Raw genomic sequence first — 18,195 nt, forward strand, 5'->3', positions numbered from 1 at the left:
CTGCCAGGTGGGGCCCGTCAAGCACTCGGTCCCACCTGCCTGCCTCCTCCTCTCGCTCTCAGCCGTCTCCTCCCCCTCTCACGTCTCAAGTACTCAGCCCTTCCCTCCCTTACGTCCCTTCCCGCACGGCAGAGCCCGCAACGGCCATGGAGGAAGACGCAGCCTCGGAGATCAGCGACTGGGAGGTGCTCTCCGTCGCCTCCGCCTGCGGGGGCGACAACGACGAAGTCGTAATCGTCTCCGGCGGGGCCGGCGACGTCCTCCACGACCACTTCGCCCTCGTCCCCGCCGCTGCCGCGCCCTCCGATGCCGGCTTCTCTGGCGAGGGCCCGTGGTCGGAGTCCAGCGTCTTCTCTGGTTGCGAGGTGCAGAAAGCGGCCTTAGGATTATTGGATGGATTATATTCTATTTTGCATGAAAGATTCGATCTTCTCGCTGGGGTTTCTGGCGACCAGTTGCAGGTAGTCGGGGTTGATGAATCCAGAGAAAGCTCGGTTCTTGAAGCTGACACGGCTTGCGACGCGACATGGAGTCCTGAGGGAAGGCAAGCTGAGGCGGTAGACGTGGAGATAGGGCAGGGGAATAATGACACGCGCAGTTGCGGCGGATTGGAGTCGATTCTGCATCGGACTCGTCATGAGGTGGGAGAAACTCTGTATTCTGACGCGGCTACGGTCATGGATGCATCGCAGATTGAATTATCAGAGAATTCCAATGTGCAATCGGAAGATGCAGGAGCTGATGCTCTTATAGAAAGCTCATGTCTTGAGGATGTTGTGACAACTGATGGAGTGCAGGATGAGCAAGAGGAGGAGGAGCAAAGGAACAGTGCTAATTCTGCTTCCTGTTGCGAGAATTCGGATGGTGAGGTGAAGGATGGTTCTTTGCCCCTGGTTCAAAACCCGGATACGGGCGGTGAGGGAGAGAGGCAAGTGGTTGTCTGGTGGAGGTTGCCGTTCAAGCTGCTGCATTACTGTGCTTGGAAGGTGAAGCCGGTGTGGTCCTTTTCCATCGCGGCGGCACTGCTGGGCCTGGCTGTGCTCGGGAGGAGGATGTACATGAAGAGGCGCAAGGCAAGGGGCCTTCCCCAGATTAAGATCGTGTTTGATGATAAGGTGAGTTTCTTTTCCAGTGTTTGACATATCATTACCTGCATTAGATTAATGAACTTGATTCTACTTCTAGTCCAATCTGGAAGAATGGGCATAAGTTACATGTTTAGCTGGTAGGAATGCTTATTTTCATACATTGAATAGTCCATTGGATTGAGATAATTTGATATGTGAATTGCTGCCTGAAATAAAATCGATTTCATGTCATTAACTTGAAATAGCTTGGCTAATGAATATAGAGTTCAGATACTTTATCAACATAATTCGTGATAATTAATTCAGAATTTGCTTCTATGCTGTAGTCTGTAGTAGTGAGACCAACCTGCATTCTCTGCCATTTTGAGCACGATCGGATTTTGAGCGTGAGAAGTATAGAATTATCATTGGACAGCACAATGAATAATTTTAACTCATTTGTGTTAATCATAAGAGTTATTTTCTCCCTCTTTTCTTTGGAGAAGGATTTTTTTTCTTCATTTTGAAGGGGAAAATAGCGCATGGGATTTTATATAATTTCGAAGAATGTAGCACACTCTTTTGGGCATCATTGTCTTGTAGGTCTATATGGTTATCTGTTATGATCTTGTGTCCAGGACTTTGCCATATCATTGTTCTCCTTGAATTCTTGGTGAATTAGAGACATCTGGACAAAACCCTTACCTAGCAATTCTAATTTTGATTACTCTCTTGCTACCGTTAGCAGCTTTTACTTTAATTCAGGTATAGTTGTTAGTGATGTATCAGTTTCTCATGCAGTCACACGGGTATCAAATTCACAGATTTATTTTCCAGATTTTGCAATGATCAGCAGCATTTTGGTGATTGTATATTATTATGATCATGATTATTGCTATAATGACACTAGGACAGCGTTTCCCATGTACAAGATGTACAAAAGGGAGATAATGTTGTGAACACAGGGATACAATTAAATGAGATTGAACTAGTATTTTGTTTAGTCATCGATGTCCTGGCGAGCCAGGACTGGAAAGATAAGAGTAGATGTTTCTCATGTACGAGATGTACCAAGGCAGATAATGCTTTGCGCTATGTCCTTTTGATCATAGTCGCCTATTTAATTAAATGTGATTGACATAGGAGTCTGTTTAGTCATTGGGATGTCCTGGCAAGCCAGGACTGAAATGATTAGAGTAGACTTCTTTGCCATGCTTCAAGTATTGTTAATAGGACCTACCCATTTGCACATGGCATATCCGCCCACAACAGTCCCAATTATTGTGGAGATATCTTTGCCCCCTTTCAAACTGATGCAATGCCATTTTTCAGATCTGAAGAAAACACAGGGATACAATTATTGTAAAGCATTGAAAACAACAAGATAGTAAATGACATGTGGCTAAGAATTTCTGAACAATAAGTCAGTGGTCACAATTAAGCAATTCATGGCTGCTTTCTGTGCTAACGTCATTAGTTTTTAATTAGAAGCTACAGATCCTGACCATACTTTTCTTTCTTGGAAGTGTCTAATCATGTTCATTTTTATCCTTGTTGTTGTGAAAATACAGAGGGCCTCCCAGTTTGCAGATCGTGCATCACGTCTCAACGAAGCCTTCTTGATAGCGAGACGTGTACCCATGCCGAGAACTTCATCCGGTGCAGTGCTTCCATGGTCAATGGTTCAAGAGAGATGAGCCAGCCTGTTCGAACCTCCGTCAGAAGGTCCCGTGTTGCATTAGTAAGCAACTGGTCTGCCTGATAAGCATCAGCAGGAGCATCTAAATTGGCTTTGCCTTGATGCCTTTTCCTTTAGACTACGCATCCAGGATGCCAATGTTGATGCCTGATGCATAGCTATACTTTTGGTCTATTACGCTTTTGATCGCCCTTGCTTGGTTTAGTCCTTGGTCAGTGGAGTAGTCCTGAATGTGTCATCGCTCCAGTCATGTGTTTTTCTCTTATGTTAAATTGTTAAGCTAGACTGCTCAAGTTCCATGTGTTATCATTGTTCTTGCCATGTGTTACTTCTCTCTGGTTGTGACACCACAGTAGTGATGTCGCCATGTCAGCTGTCAGTGTGTGCTACTCTTCACTTCCAACGCAAAACAGTTCTATCCAATGGTATTGTGGTGCTGTGGAAGTCTGCAACTCTGCATTCTGTAATCTGTATGATGCATTTTGCATGCTTACCTGCCGCGATCTTGGATTTCAGCTGGATGGTTTACTGAAGCTGTGGCTGGTTTCAGAACGAAGGTGTTACCTTACGAACAGGGTTCAATTTACCGTTTTTCAAACGGTAATCGCTCCCGGCAGTAATCGAAAATACACGGTTATCGCGATAACCATTTGAAATTTGGTTAAAATTCGCATAAAATTCATTTGCTAAAAATTAAAATTTGGATAAAAAAAATATCAGATTCTCCGTTCGGTAACCAATCAAATCGGACCGGTTACCGAGAGATTTTCTCAAATTTTTAATATTATTGGTAACCGCTCGGTTTTCTCAATTTTTAGTGAAATTAAAAAAAAACCTAAAAATTGGCTTAATCTTATAAAATTAATAACTAATTCATCTGAGCTTCAAATCAAATGAAACAAATTTTGTTGGTTTTCTTGTAACATCTACATGATAAAAGTATTTATACTCATAAAAAAGTTGAAAATTTTCTGTGAGAAAATATATTTGTTAAACCAAGTTAAATGCATAGTTTACTCTTTGCTAATCCAAAAATCATAAAACTAATTTTGTTAGTCTTCTTACATGATCATATGTCTTTTAAAAATACATGAACTCATGAATTAGTTATTGTAACATGCAGAATTGTATAAATATGTTGCGACTAGATTAATTCATAACTGACCCATCACACCTCCAAAATTAGTGAAACCATTTTTATTAGTTTATTTATACTATTATTTATGTAATAAAAATAATGGTAAACATGAAAATGTTAATTACAATGTTGTTTCTTAACATATTCACTTTATGCTTGTGAACTTTGTAAAAATCATGGAGAAATTAATAAAACTCTAAATGAAGTGAAATCAATTTTAAATATCTTCTTAAGATATGTTATACACAAGAAAAATATATGTTTGCATGTTAAGCTTTTCCTTAACATGAGTTAATAACTGAGTCGTACGCTTCAACTTTTTTCATTTTTCAAACTTCCTCCCTATAGAATATGATGCAAACGATATTATTTTTGAAAAAAAAATTCACATAAGGTCTTAGAATTGTCTCTAGTTTTTTTAGGATTTTTTTTGAATTTTTGAATTTTTTATTTTTTCAAATTTTTTGAATTCAAATTCGGTTACCGTTCGGTTTCTGAAACTGGACCGGAGCGGTGAGCTCGGTAACCACGAATTTCGACCAATTACCATCGATAAATTAAACCCTGATTACATACCCCTTTACAGCCGTCAGTTTGTGCATAAATTCATGTGCTGTCATCTGAGAACTACACGCAGCCACGCCAAGTCTTCGAGAAAACAAGTTGCTAGGTGCAAATGGTTGAACCTAAGTTACCTTACCACTCTTTTAAGTTCAGTTAATAACATCAATTTTCTCAAATTGAGCAATTTTTTAAAAAAAACTAGTATAATTAATTAAACTAAAGAGAGGTGCTTAGTACCCTTAGCTTTACCAATTTAGAGTTTTTTAATGTTAATTTTTTTACAGTAATTTAAGAAATAATTTGAAAAATCACAAAATTTCAAAATATCACATGTTCACACACCGTTTAGCGAAAAATAATTTTCATACAATGGTAAAGCGAAAACTATAGAATATCGCGTGACTGTTTTGCTAAAATATAATTTTCACTCTACAGAATAGCGAAAATGTTTTCGCGTTTCCGAAAATTGAAAAATCAATTTTTTGTTGAATGGTAGTGCAAAAATAAGTTTTTACGATCTGGTTTCACGAAAATATCATGTCACTTTTCCATTCAGTGAAAATATCTTGTAAATGCAAAAATTAATTTAAATTATATTTTATGCATGCAAAAAGTTCCTTATTTTTTTGGTCGATGTAAAATTGTGCAAGTACTTGTGTGGTTGCCGTAAACATTTTTTTCTTAATTTTTTGTTCGATGTAATTTTTTCCTAAGTACTTGTGTGATTGATGAGAATATTCTTTTCTTAATTTTTGTTCCATGTAATTTTGTGCAGATACTTATCCGATTGCTGATATTTCTTTTTTTATTTAATGTAAAATTATGTGAGTAATTTTTTGAGTGAAGTAACCATAGAATGATGCAAACTATAATTTTTCAAACAATAGTAGTTTTGAACCATAATTATCATAAAACCCAACATAAATGTTACATATGCTGATAAACATTATATGGGATATATGATTTTTCGTTGTAGCGTGAATAAACCCTAATGATTCATAAATAACGAACGCTTAAAGACTAACATAATAGCGTATTGATGTTAAACCTAACATGTCTTAGAGAATGAAATAGTTTGTGTTACAATAGATGCTCTTCATTAAGTGTATATAAGATATTTGTCATTCCTAAGCCATCGGAGTTCAAAGCCTTAGCGTGATGGGCTCTTTCTCACTTTCTTTTCCTCTCCGCTTCGTGTGTTTGAGTTGTGGCACGCTCCTTTATGACCTGTCGCGGCTCTTCCACGGCCTTCATTATGCGCTCCTCCTTTTGCCGCTTTAACCATAATTCCTTCTATTGTTGCGTGTACTTGCGGGGTTCATAAGCTTCCCTCCTCCAGTCCTCCGATAGAGAGAGGAGACGTGAGGCGTCACGGGTATTGTATGGCAAATTTCACTGGACGGTTCGATGAAAATTATAATTTTCACGTAATGATCTGCAAAAACTTTTCTATTTTCGTGATATGATCATGCGAAAACTTTTCTATTTTTGCTATATGGTCATGCGGAAATATTTTTCGCTCAACTGTAGTGTGAAAACTTAATTTTTCGTGCCATGATTTTTATATTTTTGTTTTCCACTAAACGGTCGCACGAACACAAATTTCATGATTTTTCATATTATTTCTGAAATTTCCGTAAAAAATAATATTAAAAAATCCTACCAATTTGCACCATACAGGTCGCATGTGTGTGAACTAGTGTAATTAATTAAATTAAAGGTACCATGTGCGTGAACTGTGCAGGAGGCCCTTCAAAAACTCGGGATCACACTAAAACAGAGCGAAAACTTCGTGTACCCTGCTGTTATCAGACGAAACTTGACAGTATTATCCTGCTTCCTAAAGCTTGAGCAGGTTAGAATGGCGAGGATGCTTTAATCCCTTCCTGCTGGTTTGGCCATTGCCCCTCACAAGCTCCTAATACAGCTCTGAAATGAAAATTGGTTCATTTAGACCATCTCCAATCATATTCTCTTCATTTTGTTTATTTCTGATTTTTCTTTTCGTCCTTATTCTCTTTATTTTCTCTTATCTCTAACAGATTCCGAATTTGTAAAGAGAAAGAAGAGAAAATTTCATCCAGAAGAGAATGATCTTAAGAATTCTTTTGTAACAAAAATCGTGAATAAAAATCGTTGGAGCGTCGAAGAGAACAAAAATCACTTTATAAAAGTATTCTGCAGCCTGACCAGAAACCGTTGGAGATGGTCTTTGTAAAACTGAGTCATTGGTTATATTCATCTGCTAAGGGTGCAGCACCGGTGACACTGAAGAGCAAGGAGACGGTGCTACTCTCTAGCTCTACTGGTTCATTCATACTCCAGTTGAGATGATTTATCTTTTGATTTGAGTCGCTTTTTCTCGAGGACCTGCTTGGACGCTCCTTCCATCAGTAGCCTCCTGATGAGAGGATTGCAAAGCATTCATACATAAACTAAAGAGTAGGCATTCTTTTCTGTCCCTCTTACACAGCGAAATATATTCTTGTATTGATCGACATGATTCAAGAACAAAAATGTATTGCAAGAGAAAGGAGACAATTTATTCAGCAAACATATTCGTCATGAAACAAGTACCCGTGATGGTTAGCCGCCGCTGATGGGAGGTATGACGGCAAGCTCGTCGCCGTCGGCGACGGCTGCTGAGTCGGGCGCGTACTCCTCGTTGAGCGCGAGCACCATGGAGCTTCGGATCTCCTCCAGCTTTGGGAACTCGACCAGCACCCTGCGAAGGCACTCCCCCGCGGTGCTCCCCGCCGGGACCTCCAGCGACGACTCCGCCACGCCGGTCAGGTCCCGCGCGCGGGCGAAGAAGAGCACCTTCACCGTCGCCGGCGGTTCGGTCTCCGCGGGAGCAGCATCTGAACAGAGGATGAGATGAAACGACCGATTGCATCGGTTGGGAGAAAATCGATCGATGATTCGCTGACGGTATTAGTGGGAGGCAGAGTAGAGGCCATTGATTTATGGCTAGCGAGGCGGTTACCTTTGGGATCCTGCGCCATCGCCGGAGTAAAAGAAGCTGTTTTGCCGCCTCGTGCTGTGCTTGCTGCTGCGGTCAACCTGGCCGCCGGAGAGTTGGAGACCAATCTATCGTCACCGTGGGGGAGGAAATGTTTTATATAACAAAACTATTTTATTAACAAAAAATAGAAATGTAACAATAAAGTGGTCGTGCCGGAGTGGTTATCGGGCATGACTAGAAATCATGTGGGCTCTGCCCGCGCAGGTTCGAATCCTGCCGACCACGCGTTTGTTAGATATTTTCTATTTTTTACCATACTTTGCATTTTGCAACATAAACGTTAAAATGATAATATCAAATATAAACTTAATGTATGAAAATATGAATGTATGATATTAGGTAATATTAAAATATAGTGCGTTATGAATGCCGCCAAATACGTTATGAATGCCGCCAAATACGTTATGAATGCCGCCAAACGAATACGCTAGTAGTAATGGTGTAGTTTGATTTTAAATGGAATTAAAAAAAGAGAGAAGATTATTCGCTAATTTCTTTTCTAATTTAGATTGGAGGACTAGAGTGAATAGCAAAAATATATAAATTATTTATTTTTATTAGATGAGAGAAGAGCATAGAAGAAGTGACGCGAGAAGTAACTTGTGTTTTATATAATAGAGAATAGATTGTCAAAGTGTTCAAGTTCTTGTGTCGTTGCACTCGTTGTAGGTTGATCGAATGCACACGCGTCTTACTTTTGGTGCTCGAATGCTCACTACTACACCTTGTTAGGGCTGTCAACTATTCAAGCTTGAGCGAGTTTACCCTATTAGACTCGAACTCAATAAAAATATCGAGTTGAGCTTGAATGAGCATACGGTGGTAACCAAGTTTAGGGATGGACTCGACCTCGATTCGAGTTCAGCTCGTTTAATCTTAATAATGGAAGAAACCTCAGTAATCTTGTTATTTTAGTGGTTATTATGATGCAGTCACCTAGATAGGTTCGAGAATGATCTCTCTTCTAGTCCTTGCAATATCTCTTAGACCGTAGAGATATATAAAGAAAATGAAGGCTATATAGATTTAGTAGGATGATAAATTTAAATAAAAATCACAATACTTATTAACCAGTCTTATCGATTTTAAGCTCGTGAGACTCGCGAGCTTTGATCTCGGCTTGAGATTGACTTGTACTCACGAGCTTTGATCTCGGCTTGAGATTGACTTGTTTTAAGATCCAGCTGAGCTCGAATACCTTAGAACGAATCTAACTTAGAACTCGCGAGATTCAAGTTTTCTTTATAGCACTACGCCCCGTGCTACTTATAAATAGTTGCTATCCTTGCATCCATCAACAGCAAAGAATCTACATACAAGCTCTAGATGCCCTAAATCGGAGAGGCTCAAGGCCGCCGTTCAGTTGCCGCTCCTCGCCGACCGACAACACCCGGCGCTCTCGCTGGCCGCTCGGTGAAGAAACCTCGCTGCATGTGCGCCTGCTGCTCCCCCCTACGCGCGTCCTTCAACGCTGCACTTTCTTCGCCAGAGCGTTCCCCCACCACGGGGTCGCGCCCGTAAAGTGTTCGACGGAATGCCGTTGCAGCCCTAGCGCGGCGGTGCTCATCTGCCAAATGCAGGGGATCCTTGGGGTCCACTTGAGAGCATCATGCACGCCGTTGCGCGCGCTTTTCGCGTGGCAACCCCTCGCACTGGCCGAGTTGCCGCACCCTCTAGTCGGTGCAGGGGCGAGATGGCTGCACGGCGGAGGGGAGCCGGACGAGGACGAGCCTTTCCCGTATGCCGACGTGCCTAGGCCCGGGAGGAAGTGGGAGCGGAAGCCGTACGTGACGCCGATGAAGGTCCTCATCCGGAGGGCCAAGGAGGAGCGGCTCATCCGGCAGGAGCACCCGTGCCGCGTGCTGGAGCACCCTCCTGACAACGGCCTCCTCGTGCCGCACTACGTCGAGGTCGCGCACCGCGTGTACCACGCAAGGGAGAGGCTCCTCCACGGCCTGACCAGGCTCGTCGAAGGCAAGGCCGCCATCCCGGTGAAGCGATGCAGGTGAAAACACACTTTAGATTGTGGAATATTTTTCTTCTTCGAACTGCCACGAATTACGCCGTGATGTGTTCTTGTCAGGTTTTGTGCCGAGGTGCATGTCGGCCGTGCTGGGCACGTGATCAGGACATGCGAGGGGCGTAACAGCGGCGCAAGGAACTCCCTGCACGTGTGGCGGCCGGGGACCGTGAGGGACGTCGTCGGCTTCCCCTACTGCTACCACCTGTTCGACCGCGTCTGCAAGCCCAGAGTGGTGCACAAGGAGAAGTACGACGTGCCGAGGCTCCCGGCGATCCTGGAGCTCTGCATCCAGGCAGGCGTCGATGTTGAACGCTACCCGACCAAGCGGCGAACCCGGCCGGTCTACTCCATCGAAGGCAGGATTGCAGACTTCGAGCAGGAAGAAGGAGAGGACTCAGAAGCAGGGACGCTACCTGAACCAGCGTGCACACCATTGTTGTCTCCAGTGCCGCCATCAATCGATTCAACTTGTGCCGATGGCACCAACGGAGAAGAGAATGAGGAGGAGATCACGGTGCCCGAGCTGGCCTCCAGGACGCTGCAGTCCTGGCTTGACATGCGGTCCGGCGCAGCGAGGCTGATGAAGAAGTACAGCGTGCACACCTGCGGGTACTGCCCGGAGGTGCAGGTCGGGCCCAAGGGGCACAAGGTGCGGATGTGCAAGGCCACCAAGCACCAACAGCGTGACGGGCAGCACGCGTGGCAGGAGGCCACGGTGGACGACCTGGTCCGGCCCAACTACGTGTGGCACGTCAAGGACCCCGGTGACGGCGCGGCGCTGGCGAACGAGCTGAAGCGGTACTACGGCAAGGCCCCCGCGGTGGTGGCGCTCTGCGTGCAGGCCGGTGCGCCCGTGCCCGCGGCGTACAGGAGCATGATGCGCCTCGACGTCGTGCCGCCCGCGCGCGACGAGTACGACCTCGTCGCCTGAGGCTGTGGCGCCTTGCGGCCTTGTGGGGCATGCAGCAGCGGCTTCGGCTGCGGATCTCTCGTCCGTGGTCATGAAATGTCCTTGGGCATAAATTCTGGAGCTGAGATTTCAGGCCGGCCTGTTCCGTGGTTGTTGTATTGTGGGTCGGACTAACAGTTCGTGTATGGTGTGTTCCGGATGGAAATTATCAGGATGCAGAGATCATTTCTTAGGTCTTATTTGTTTTTTATTCTAATTATAAATTTTAGCTTCAAAAGCGAAAGTAAAAAATAAACAATCTTAATCAAGCAGATTCTCATAATCCCAAGCAAAATTGTACTACGAGTTTGTGCTTTTGTTGATGCTTATTCATTGATGCAGTTGTAACTTGTAAGTGCAGATCCTGTGGGGAACAGGCCACCGGCTTGTTGGTGAGGACTGAGGAGGCTGTTTAACCTTGCTGCCCACCCAGGCTTAAGTCGTCGGATGGACTGACCGGCTAAGTGTCCATCTCTTTCTTAAATTAATGTCGGCGATTTTGATCATTTAAAAAGAAAAAGAATTGTACCCTCTGTGATTGCAGTGGAACAATTGTTCATTTGTCTTTTAGGGGATTGATCAACTGTTTTTGAGTGCTCGGTCCGAGTAAATGAGTGGTAAAGGATTATTGGATCTCAATGGTGTTCCTATTTCTGGTTTTTCTCAGGCCAATTTTTACATTTTGTTTTTTTAAAACATATTTTACAAATAGATTCCTACGAAAATAATTTCTGAAATCATACCTTTTTTGCACGGCGTCATGACATTTGACGCCGTGGTTGAATAGTACGATGTTGTGATAACTGATACGTATAATCTTTTATATTAGACTTACAAAATCATATGTAATAACTACTGCAACTCTAATTACTACGACACCGTGCTATTTAACAACGGCGTCAATAATCATGATGTCGTAAAAACTTGCTATTTTTAAACATTATTTTCTCATATATCCATGTGTAGAAAAAGTTTTTGAAAATGACCAAAATCTAAAAATTCCACCTTTTCTCCGGATCAAATGATATCCAGAAACGAAGCTGATTCGGGTCTTGCGACTTGTGGAAGCACAGCGTCGTTGCACAACGCGAAAGAGACTGGCTGGGAGTGGGAGGAATAATAATCTCAAGTCGAGATCGCAAGGGCTCCAACGATGAAATAATTGGTACCGCAGGGACTGGGCCGAAAAACTCCAAGATAATTTCTCCGTGCCTCCCTCTCGCAGGCCGGGAGAAGGGTTGAACATTCCACGTCCCGCCCGACCTCCCGACGAGCACGTCTAAACCCTCGCTGACAAGTGGCCCCAAGAAGAAAGGGACCCAAATGTCAGTGGCCTACAACCGCGCCGCTCCATGGCCGGAGTGCGCCGAACCCTCCAAAAACGCAGGGACCAACCGTTGCGGATTATTTCCTCGCTGCAGTGCTGCCTTCGTCTCCACTTGCGTCGCGAGTGGCGACACGCCTCCGTACCTACCCGCCCGCCCCCCCGCGACCACGCACGCTCTCTCTCGCCGTCCCTCCACCATCTCCGGCGACGGCGAGGCCCTTGTCCGGCGTCCGGATCGCCTTCCCCTGTTGCGCCCCTTCCTCCTCTTGAGGTGAGGTCCCGTCCCACCGCCTATTTTTATCCGTGTCACGGGCCCGGCCGCTGAGCAGGCCCGGAAATTTTTCCCTTGTTCTGGGGTTTACACGGGGGACTTTTACGCGCAGGGGAGAGGATGTGGTCGTCGAGCCAGGCGAGCACGAGGGGTGTGGTGGAGATGGGGAGGGTGGAGGCCGGGCCTTCCCATTTCCCCAAGAGGCCCGCGCCGCGTAACTCGCTCAGGTGAATCTATTTCTCCCTGACTTCTGTTGTTGATAAAATAGTTGATACTGTTAACTTCGATGTCAATGCAAAGGGGGATAGATCTGCCCTCAAATCTCTATCTTGGTGATGATGGTGAATCGATGGTAGATGACTATGTACGTTATATATACATACGTGGTGCGTTTCGTATGGCGTTCATGTCTGAAGCAAGTAGCAATCACGTTCCAAGCATTGGATCGTTGTAGCTCTAATATGTCAATTTTTTTCTCGAAGGGACGGCACCAGTGATGCCAATCTTATTAAAGAAGAAGAGAATTGACCCAAAAACCTTAACAACTGACCGGCTGAAAACCGGTAGACAACCCCGACCTCATATGTCAAAAAATATCCATGTCCCTTGCCTTGGTTTTCATCTCAGCTACGATTACTTCTATATGGGTGGCATGCCCTGCCATGAAATATGTGTAATTGAGCACCGAGGTTTGAAGAAATGTGGACCCTTGTCCTTCCTGTGCTAGAAGTTCTCTTTCCAGTTGTTGCAACTGTCAGTAACAAACTTCCAATTGATGTGTATTGGTTGAATTCGTTGTTATTGCTGCCGGCGTTATGGGCATAATGTTTTGCCTCATGCCGAGTTAAGCGTTCATTTCTTTGGTGTCTTCATGCTCATCCCTGAAATAACATTGTCCGTGCACCTTGAGTCCGGAAAAATGAACAGCAACGTTAAAGTCTCATTCTGGCTAGTATTGGTCGCTATTCTAGCTTATATTGGTTGCTCTTAAGTAACCTGTTCATAAACAGGTTTTCAAACCTACAATACTGCTAACAGGGATGAACTAGGACCGGATATTCGGTGTTCGTATATGATGATCGGGTTGAGTTTGGCACACTACAAGGGCTACATATTCCTGTATCTGCTGGATGGCGTTGTTTTTAGCTCCCACAAGTAGAACTGACATTTTGATTCCATATGTCGCAACTCTCTCTATTGTGCAGAAGGTTGGCATCAATGAGATGCATAGACTCTACTTTTGTGACTATAAGATGCCATTGTTAATATTGTAACTTACATAGCTACTGTGCCAAACAGGCTCAACCTATCAAGGTCATATGCAGTTAAACCTTGCTCTGTTGGTAACCGCACAGGACTTTCTCTTGGACAGTGTTACCATAAGAAATCTTCAGCCTGCAAATGCAACTTGGGATGGTCTTCTCAACAATCACCTGACTTGAAGCATCACTTTAGAGGATATTCATCAGCATCAGAAGCAGTTCTGACCTCCCAGTCTGATTTCACTAAACTTCTTGTTGGCAATGAAAAAATTGCTGTTCTGTTGCTGAATCTTGGAGGCCCAGAGACTCTTGATGATGTGCAGCCTTTCTTGTTTAATCTTTTTGCTGATCCGGTAATTACCATACTGAAAAGCAATACTAGCTCTCTAAGTTTTTCACTCGCTATATTTTTTTATTTTTACTTTGCAGATTTAACGAATTATGGTGCCAAAATAATTAATGGTGAGAGACTTGTATTTTTATGGAAATCTGCAACAAGTTTAATTCTATCTGCTATTTTTTTCAAACATCAAGATCTTAGTTGTGAAGGTCTATGAACCTTAGAGCCTAACTGTCTAACATCATGTTATGAATGTTTTAGCAAAAAAGAAACTGGATGCATGCTACTGGTGTAATTGTGTATATCATAATGCATTGTGTTTTCTCTCTATTCATTGGATATCCCATGATGCATGATGACAGGACATAATCCGTCTTCCTAGGCTGTTTCGCTTTCTACAGAAGCCACTAGCAAAGTTTATTTCTACAGTAAGAGCACCAAAGAGCAAGGAGGGCTATGCATCCATAGGTGGCGGTTCTCCTCTCCGTCAAATTACTGATGCACAGGTACAATGTAACCTTCTATTATCTGATCTGCCATTTGCCATGGCTGCTATGAACTGAATCTCTTAGCAATGCTGTTTTTTCTGTTTACCTAGAGTTGGAGGAAGGATACAAGGGGGTCAGGGGAAAAGGAATTTTCTCTTTCCTAACTCCAAGTAGCCAATGTTCTTGTGGAATGATGAATTACCCCATTATTAGTGTTACGGTGGATCATAGGGAGCATTTCAGATAATTGGGGTGAACACTACAGTATCAATTCTCAACATGCATGATATAGACTATGCTGCTTCTCACTTCACTAATCAATAAAAAACCCAAATAGTTGGACTAATGTTGTCGTGACTCATGGGTAAGGCTTAGGAAACTTCTCTGTGATCTTATACTACGAAAAGAAAGCAAAATTTTATCTGCTGTTTCACTTTTGCTTCTTGGCCATTGTGGGATTCCAGTAACTGTCTGTGAAACAGCATTTCTGGATTTTTTTTACTGTGATTTTGGTCAGTTATCTTTTATGCTGTTGAGCAATAGGATTAAACTGCTAATATATGGCCCTATTTTACACTGTTTGCATTAGTAGTTTAGAACCCGAATTGAGTAATGATGTTCCCATTTTTCCTACAATGTCTAAATTATGTCTGAAACTGCACTATGAGCTTTCCTTTGATGGTTTTATGGACTGTATAGGCTGAAGCACTGAGGGAGGCATTATGTAAAAAAGATGTTCCTGCCAAGGTTTACGTTGGAATGCGGTATTGGCATCCCTTCACCGAGGAAGCTATAGAACAAGTAGGGTCTTGGCATATATCCAAAACACTTGAGTGTTCTGTTGATTTTCCAGCTTTGGATGATCTCAGCAACGAAATTATACCAGTAAATTTCCATTGTTTTAGTAATGTAAGACAGAAACTCAAGTGCCATAAGTTGAGGGTTCTCTCTAATTAGATCTTCTTTTGTGGATAACTTTTCTCCCTTTTATGATTTGCAGAAGAAAATGAATCTAGTGTGCAGTTTAATACTTATTAATACTAGAAAGAAACACTCTTTTCTTCATTTTGAGAAACCAGCAAGCAGCGTAATCATGGCATCATAGTCATGAGACAGTTTGTGAGATGAATGCTATCCTAGATCTACTAAGTTAGCAAGTTTCCGGTCCTTTAATGTTCATATATATCTATCTGAAAAATATTTTAATTTTTCAAAACACATTAATTTTGTTCTCTTTGCATTCTAGATAAAACGTGATGGAATTACAAAACTTGTTGTGCTGCCTCTATACCCCCAGTTCTCCATATCAACTAGTGGATCAAGTCTCCGTTTATTGGAGAGCATATTCAGGTATATTTAATATTTGGAATTCTAAATGTCCCTATTGCTGATGCTCAGAAATTTGATAGTTATGTCATTTTCAATCTGTTTTAGAGAGGATGAGTATCTGGTGAATATGCAACATACAGTTATACCTTCATGGTATCAACGTGAAGGATATATCAAGGCAATGGCAACCTTGATTGAGAAGGAACTGACAAAATTTCCAGAACCCCAAAAGGTAAGCACCATGGTTTCAAGCACTTGTGGTTCTCTCTTGAGTAAAAAAAGGGTAGAAGCTTGCTGAATTGGTGGACATTTACTATATGTGTTACAAGTTATCAATCAAGGCTATATGTTGTTAAGAAGAATAGGCAAGATGGTTTTTCATTTTTTTCTTCAAACAAGCATGCTTCCTTGTGCACCAAGGTGCCAATGCTCATAAAAGGGACATGTTTAGAAGATTTGACTTCGTTAGACACCTAGATAATTATCGTTCTTTTGAAAGTTCTTACGTCTGGAGAATGCTTCCTCAATAACTCGGTAATATTTTGAGTGAAGATGGTTTCTAGTGACAAAAAAATTGTCTAAGACTGTTCCAAATTTGTCACCCCAAACCCAGGCAAACCCTATTCTTTTCAGTTGCGTGTTTCTAAAGAATTAAAATAAAGAAAGAAATATAACTAATGTGAAATCAACTTGCAGGTTATGATATTTTTCAGCGCCCATGGAGTTCCTCTGGCATATGTAGAAGAAGCTGGTGATCCATATAAAGCAGAGATGGAAGAATGCATCGATCTCATCATGGAAGAACTCGAAAAAAGAGGAATAACAAATCCATGTACACTTGCTTATCAGGTCATTGCAACTCTCTCAATGTAATGGTGTCAGACTTCCTCTTCCTGGGGCACCGGAGGGGTTCTTTGGCAGACAACTATGGTGGTTACACTTCTTTTAACGACCGCTCTTCTTCTGAATCTACAGAGCCGAGTAGGACCAGTGGAATGGCTAAAACCCTACACCGATGAGACGATTATTGAGCTTGGGCAGAAAGGGGTGAAGAGCCTTTTAGCTGTTCCCATTAGGTATTATTTCTCTTAACTTGGCTTCAGTTCTCTTGATTAAAGTGATGCTATGTCTCTGTTATGCTCCTTATGACCCTCACCACGTCTGTCATTTTGCTTCTAACTGTTCTTTTCTCCCATCAATTTTAGTCAGATAACGGTATTCTTTTCTCATGTTCTTCCCTGTTCAGTTTTGTTAGCGAACACATTGAAACTTTGGAAGAAATCGATGTGGAGTACAAGGAGTTGGCATTAGAATCTGGCATCAAGCACTGGGGACGAGTTCCCGCATTAGGTTGTGAACCCACATTCATTTCAGATCTCGCTGATGCTGTTATTGAAAGCCTGCCTTATGTTGGCGCAATGGCAGTTTCCAATCTTGAGGCTCGGCAGGTAACAACTACCACATGACATGCAAAATTATTTATCTTTATTGCGTGATTGGTCAAAAGAATATTACTATTTTATGATGGTTTTGTGCCTAATTCAATAATGGCAACTTCAACTATGCATGTGTTTTGTCCAACAAAATGTTAGGATCATACCTCAAAGCTAAATTCAATTCAATTAAGTTTGCTCTCCTCTCCTAGTTTTTTATTGACATTTTGATATTGCATGTAACTAACCACACACTCTACCGGAGCTTGCTTCATTTGTAGTGGCACTGAGACCAAAGAAGAGGTCAAGTTTTAAGACCACCAAGGATTTTTTTTCCCCAAAAAAGAAGAGGTAGAAATTGATTTATTTCCATTATTGAAAGAAAGGGCTACTGCAAAACCATGTGTTTGGACAGGATCGTGCTCCACCACCTTAAAAGATTGGTTTGCAACTTGCCCATCTCGCCAAAAGAATATTGCCATTCTTGTTTGAATATAGATGTGAACAAAACTTTAGGTCGTTGGATAACAGTGACCAATGTGGCATCTACCTAATCTTAGGATTACCTTTTAGTTAAAAGAATAATGGCTCGTGATGGAACATAAATAAGTCACTTCCAAATTCTTTGAGATGCGGTGATTTCTGAAGCCATAGCGTCATTTACCCACATCATATCCCTACTATGATAGCCCGATTTACTTAAGAGTTTGAAGTGATGTACTATGGTGTAATGTATTTGCAGTCACTTGTACCACTTGGGAGCGTGGAAGAGCTGCTAGCAGCATACGACTCGAAGCGCGACGAGCTCCCCCCTCCGGTGATTGTATGGGAGTGGGGCTGGACGAAGAGCGCAGAGACCTGGAACGGCCGGGCTGCTATGCTGGCCGTGCTGGCTCTCCTGCTGCTGGAGGTGACGACCGGAGAAGGGTTCCTGCACCAGTGGGGAATACTGCACTAGTGCCCACGTTTCCATTCATCTGGCCACGATTTTGCTGCATTCGGAGGTTGTTTTAGATGATGCTGTATATGAATCGATTTGCCTTGTGTCAGGGAGAAAGAAAGATATGGACCGAATGTGACGCCATATCATGTCCTAGTCTCTTACGCTGTACCTACCTAGTGGATATAACTTAGGGTGTGGAGAGGCAGCATGAAGATACACAAACCTAACACTCGAACACTTGTTTCCCACACTACATAAACTCCGTTTTTTTAATACATCAAGGCTTGGGTCATTGGCAATAGCAAGAAACTATTCCCTTCTGTTGTTTGGTGTGTTG

General features: G+C 42.8%; 4 protein-coding genes, 1 long non-coding RNA gene and 1 other non-coding gene across 11 annotated transcripts; 5 read left to right on the forward strand and 1 right to left on the reverse strand.

Annotated features, from left to right (window-relative positions):
• The first annotated feature begins 2 nt into the window (after positions 1–2).
• On the forward strand, positions 3–3,072 carry LOC133921958 (uncharacterized). Of its 3 annotated transcripts, none has more exons than XM_062367084.1 (3): positions 3–365; positions 456–1,115; positions 2,639–3,072. In XM_062367084.1, the coding sequence occupies exons 1-3, from the start codon at positions 147–149 to the stop codon at positions 2,762–2,764; spliced, it is 1,005 nt and encodes a 334-aa protein (XP_062223068.1). In that variant the 5' UTR covers positions 3–146; the 3' UTR covers positions 2,765–3,072. The 3 variants fall into 3 exon arrangements, with proteins under 3 accessions (XP_062223068.1, XP_062223069.1, XP_062223067.1); XM_062367085.1 differs by having other exon boundaries at positions 462–1,115; XM_062367083.1 differs by having other exon boundaries at positions 3–1,115.
• LOC133921959 (molybdopterin synthase sulfur carrier subunit-like) lies at positions 2,025–7,584 on the reverse strand. 3 transcript variants are annotated; one of them, XM_062367087.1, is made up of 3 exons: positions 7,455–7,584; positions 7,046–7,329; positions 2,025–2,401 (listed from the first exon to the last, which is right to left on the reverse strand). In XM_062367087.1, the coding sequence occupies exons 1-2, from the start codon at positions 7,471–7,473 to the stop codon at positions 7,055–7,057; spliced, it is 294 nt and encodes a 97-aa protein (XP_062223071.1). In that variant the 5' UTR covers positions 7,474–7,584; the 3' UTR covers positions 2,025–2,401; positions 7,046–7,054. The 3 variants fall into 3 exon arrangements, with proteins under 3 accessions (XP_062223071.1, XP_062223072.1, XP_062223070.1); XM_062367088.1 differs by lacking the exon at positions 2,025–2,401 and adding an exon at positions 6,683–6,869; XM_062367086.1 differs by lacking the exon at positions 2,025–2,401 and having other exon boundaries at positions 6,900–7,329.
• A 52-nt stretch (positions 7,585–7,636) lies between these two features.
• Positions 7,637–7,718, forward strand: TRNAS-AGA (transfer RNA serine (anticodon AGA)). Its single transcript has one exon. It is a non-coding gene; the product is annotated as a tRNA-Ser (tRNA).
• Positions 7,719–8,722: 1,004 nt separating this feature from the next.
• Positions 8,723–10,658, forward strand: LOC133921961 (APO protein 3, mitochondrial-like). The gene is made up of 2 exons (XM_062367089.1): positions 8,723–9,498; positions 9,577–10,658. The coding sequence occupies exons 1-2, from the start codon at positions 9,068–9,070 to the stop codon at positions 10,445–10,447; spliced, it is 1,302 nt and encodes a 433-aa protein (XP_062223073.1). The 5' UTR covers positions 8,723–9,067; the 3' UTR covers positions 10,448–10,658.
• A 1,225-nt stretch (positions 10,659–11,883) lies between these two features.
• Positions 11,884–18,178, forward strand: LOC133921962 (ferrochelatase-2, chloroplastic). 2 transcript variants are annotated; one of them, XM_062367090.1, is made up of 11 exons: positions 11,885–12,063; positions 12,176–12,290; positions 13,363–13,678; positions 14,028–14,171; positions 14,853–14,954; positions 15,400–15,503; positions 15,588–15,714; positions 16,179–16,331; positions 16,458–16,558; positions 16,729–16,930; positions 17,658–18,178. In XM_062367090.1, the coding sequence occupies exons 2-11, from the start codon at positions 12,184–12,186 to the stop codon at positions 17,871–17,873; spliced, it is 1,572 nt and encodes a 523-aa protein (XP_062223074.1). In that variant the 5' UTR covers positions 11,885–12,063; positions 12,176–12,183; the 3' UTR covers positions 17,874–18,178. The 2 variants fall into 2 exon arrangements, with proteins under 2 accessions (XP_062223075.1, XP_062223074.1); XM_062367091.1 differs by lacking the exon at positions 14,853–14,954 and having other exon boundaries at positions 11,884–12,063.
• LOC133921963 (uncharacterized) lies at positions 12,297–13,006 on the forward strand. Its single transcript, XR_009910355.1, has 2 exons — positions 12,297–12,449; positions 12,546–13,006. It is a non-coding gene; the product is annotated as an uncharacterized LOC133921963 (long non-coding RNA).
• Positions 18,179–18,195: the final 17 nt, after the last annotated feature.

Source organism: Phragmites australis, chromosome 6 (genome assembly GCF_958298935.1).
Source record: "Phragmites australis chromosome 6, lpPhrAust1.1, whole genome shotgun sequence".
NCBI classification, from domain to species: Eukaryota; Viridiplantae; Streptophyta; class Magnoliopsida; order Poales; family Poaceae; genus Phragmites; species Phragmites australis.

Excerpts from the sequence above, each read along its gene's own strand:
- LOC133921962 (XM_062367090.1), top strand. The coding sequence starts at position 12,184 with ATGTGGTCGTCGAGCCAGGCGAGCACGAGGGGTGTGGTGGAGATGGGG. Across the intron at positions 14,172-14,852 it reads GTCAAATTACTGATGCACAG|GCTGAAGCACTGAGGGAGGC; the intron begins GTACAATGTAAC and ends TGGACTGTATAG. Across the intron at positions 15,715-16,178 it reads AATTTCCAGAACCCCAAAAG|GTTATGATATTTTTCAGCGC; the intron begins GTAAGCACCATG and ends ATCAACTTGCAG.
- LOC133921958 (XM_062367083.1), top strand. The coding sequence starts at position 147 with ATGGAGGAAGACGCAGCCTCGGAGATCAGCGACTGGGAGGTGCTCTCC. Across the intron at positions 1,116-2,638 it reads AGATCGTGTTTGATGATAAG|AGGGCCTCCCAGTTTGCAGA; the intron begins GTGAGTTTCTTT and ends GTGAAAATACAG.
- LOC133921961 (XM_062367089.1), top strand. The coding sequence starts at position 9,068 with ATGCAGGGGATCCTTGGGGTCCACTTGAGAGCATCATGCACGCCGTTG. Across the intron at positions 9,499-9,576 it reads ATCCCGGTGAAGCGATGCAG|GTTTTGTGCCGAGGTGCATG; the intron begins GTGAAAACACAC and ends TGTTCTTGTCAG.